General features: G+C 41.9%; 1 protein-coding gene across 1 annotated transcript; it reads left to right on the plus strand.

Annotated features, from left to right (window-relative positions):
- Positions 1-356: 356 nt before the first annotated feature.
- Positions 357-1,316, plus strand: LOC119512676 (olfactory receptor 10T2). Its single transcript, XM_037807503.1, has one exon. It carries the CDS (start codon positions 357-359, stop codon positions 1,314-1,316), a length of 960 nt encoding a protein of 319 aa, XP_037663431.1.
- The last annotated feature ends 471 nt before the right edge of the window (positions 1,317-1,787 follow it).

Genomic DNA, 1,787 nt, shown 5'->3' on the forward strand with positions numbered 1-1,787 from the left:
AACAAAAATCACCTCTGACCTTATTATAAATATGGCTTTATATCCTACTTTTACACTTATACTGGGAAATTTTCCTCATGCCTTTAAGTAGTCTGAAAATACTAAATCATTGATGTTTTTAACCTTTGGATATTTCTATAATATAGTTAGTCATTCCTCTATTATTGGAAATTAATAATTTCTTATAAAAATCATCAAAGGGATTATCTATATCTAGATTGAGAATGTAAGAAATATCAATATTCTGGATCTGACAATAGAATACTTGAAATGAAGGCATTGGAGAAATGTTCTTATTATGGTGATAGTTATCATTTTGTCTCTGCCACACTCATTCACAGAGAGAAGTTACCTAAATGCAAGATTTCAACAAAACCATTGTGGTTACACAGTTCATTCTGGTGGGCTTCTCCAGCCTAGGCGAGTTACAGCTGCTGCTTTTTATCCTCTTCCTTCTCCTATACTTGAACATTTTGGTAGCCAATGCAACCATAATGGCAGTCATCCACTTCAGCCGGACTCTACACACTCCCATGTATGGTTTTCTGTTCATCCTTTCCTTTTCTGAATCCTGCTATACTTTTGTCATCATTCCTCAGCTTCTGGCACACTTGCTCTCAGACAACAAGACCATCTCCTTCATGGCCTGTGCCACTCAGCTCTTCTTCTTCCTTGGCTTTGCCTGTACCAACTGCTTCCTCATTGCAGTGATGGGATATGACCGCTATGTGGCAATTTGCCATCCCCTGAGGTACACACTCATCATGAACAAAAGGCTAGGGTTGGGGTTGGTTTCTCTGTCGGGAGTCATGGGTTTCTTTATTGCCTTGGTGGCCACCAACCTCATCTGTGACATGCCTTTTTGTGGTCCCAATAGGGTCAACCACTATTTCTGTGACATGGCCCCTGTTATCAAGTTGGCATGCATGGACACCCACGTTAAAGAGCTGGCACTATTCAGCCTCAGCATCCTGGTGATCATGGTGCCCTTTCTGTTGATTCTCATATCCTATGGCTTCATTGTCAACACTATCCTGAAAATCCCCTCAGCTGAGGGCAAGAGGAAGGCCTTTGCCACCTGTGCCTCACACCTCACTGTGGTCTTTGTCCACTATGGCTGCGCCTCCATCATCTACCTTCGCCCCAAGTCCAAGTCTGCCTCAGACAGAGATCAGTTGGTGGCAGTGACCTACACTGTGGTTACTCCCCTACTAAATCCCCTGGTCTACAGCCTGAGGAACCAGGAGGTGAAGACCGCACTGAGAAGAGTTCTGGGAATGCTTGTGGCAACCAAGGTGATCTCAAGAAAACTTTAAAAATTACCTAGGGAAGACAGGGAAGAAGTCAAAGGCATGACATTTTCTCTGTCCCTTTGTCAGTTCAGGCATGATTTGGGCAATGTTTCCAAGGATTAAGACTACTGTTGCCTTTTCCTTACCTCCTATTCCAGAAAAAGTGCAGTTCATTCTACAGGCTGCCCTGTCCAACACCTGGTGGAAAAAAAAAAAAAAAAAAGGACTCATACCTCACATTTATTGAAGAGAATCATAGTTTTTAAAGGGAAAACACAATTCTAAAGCTGAAAGGATGCCAAAGATTGCTTTTCTGGTTGGATCGAGAGAAAAGGATCTGAAGTTACTGGAAGCATCTTATCCAGGATACAGGCATTCACCTAATAAACCCACTATGTACCAGGTTCCATGCTAAATGAAAAGTTAAGATGAATAAATTCATAGTTTATGAAGGTGGGGGAGTGAATAGGTAGAAAAACAGTCAGTGAAAAAAAC

This window comes from Choloepus didactylus, chromosome 2 (genome assembly GCF_015220235.1).
Source record: "Choloepus didactylus isolate mChoDid1 chromosome 2, mChoDid1.pri, whole genome shotgun sequence".
Lineage (NCBI taxonomy): Eukaryota > Metazoa > Chordata > Mammalia > Pilosa > Megalonychidae > Choloepus > Choloepus didactylus.

What these genes read in the sequence shown, in the direction of transcription:
- LOC119512676 (XM_037807503.1), top strand. Translation starts at nt 357, where the DNA reads ATGCAAGATTTCAACAAAACCATTGTGGTTACACAGTTCATTCTGGTG.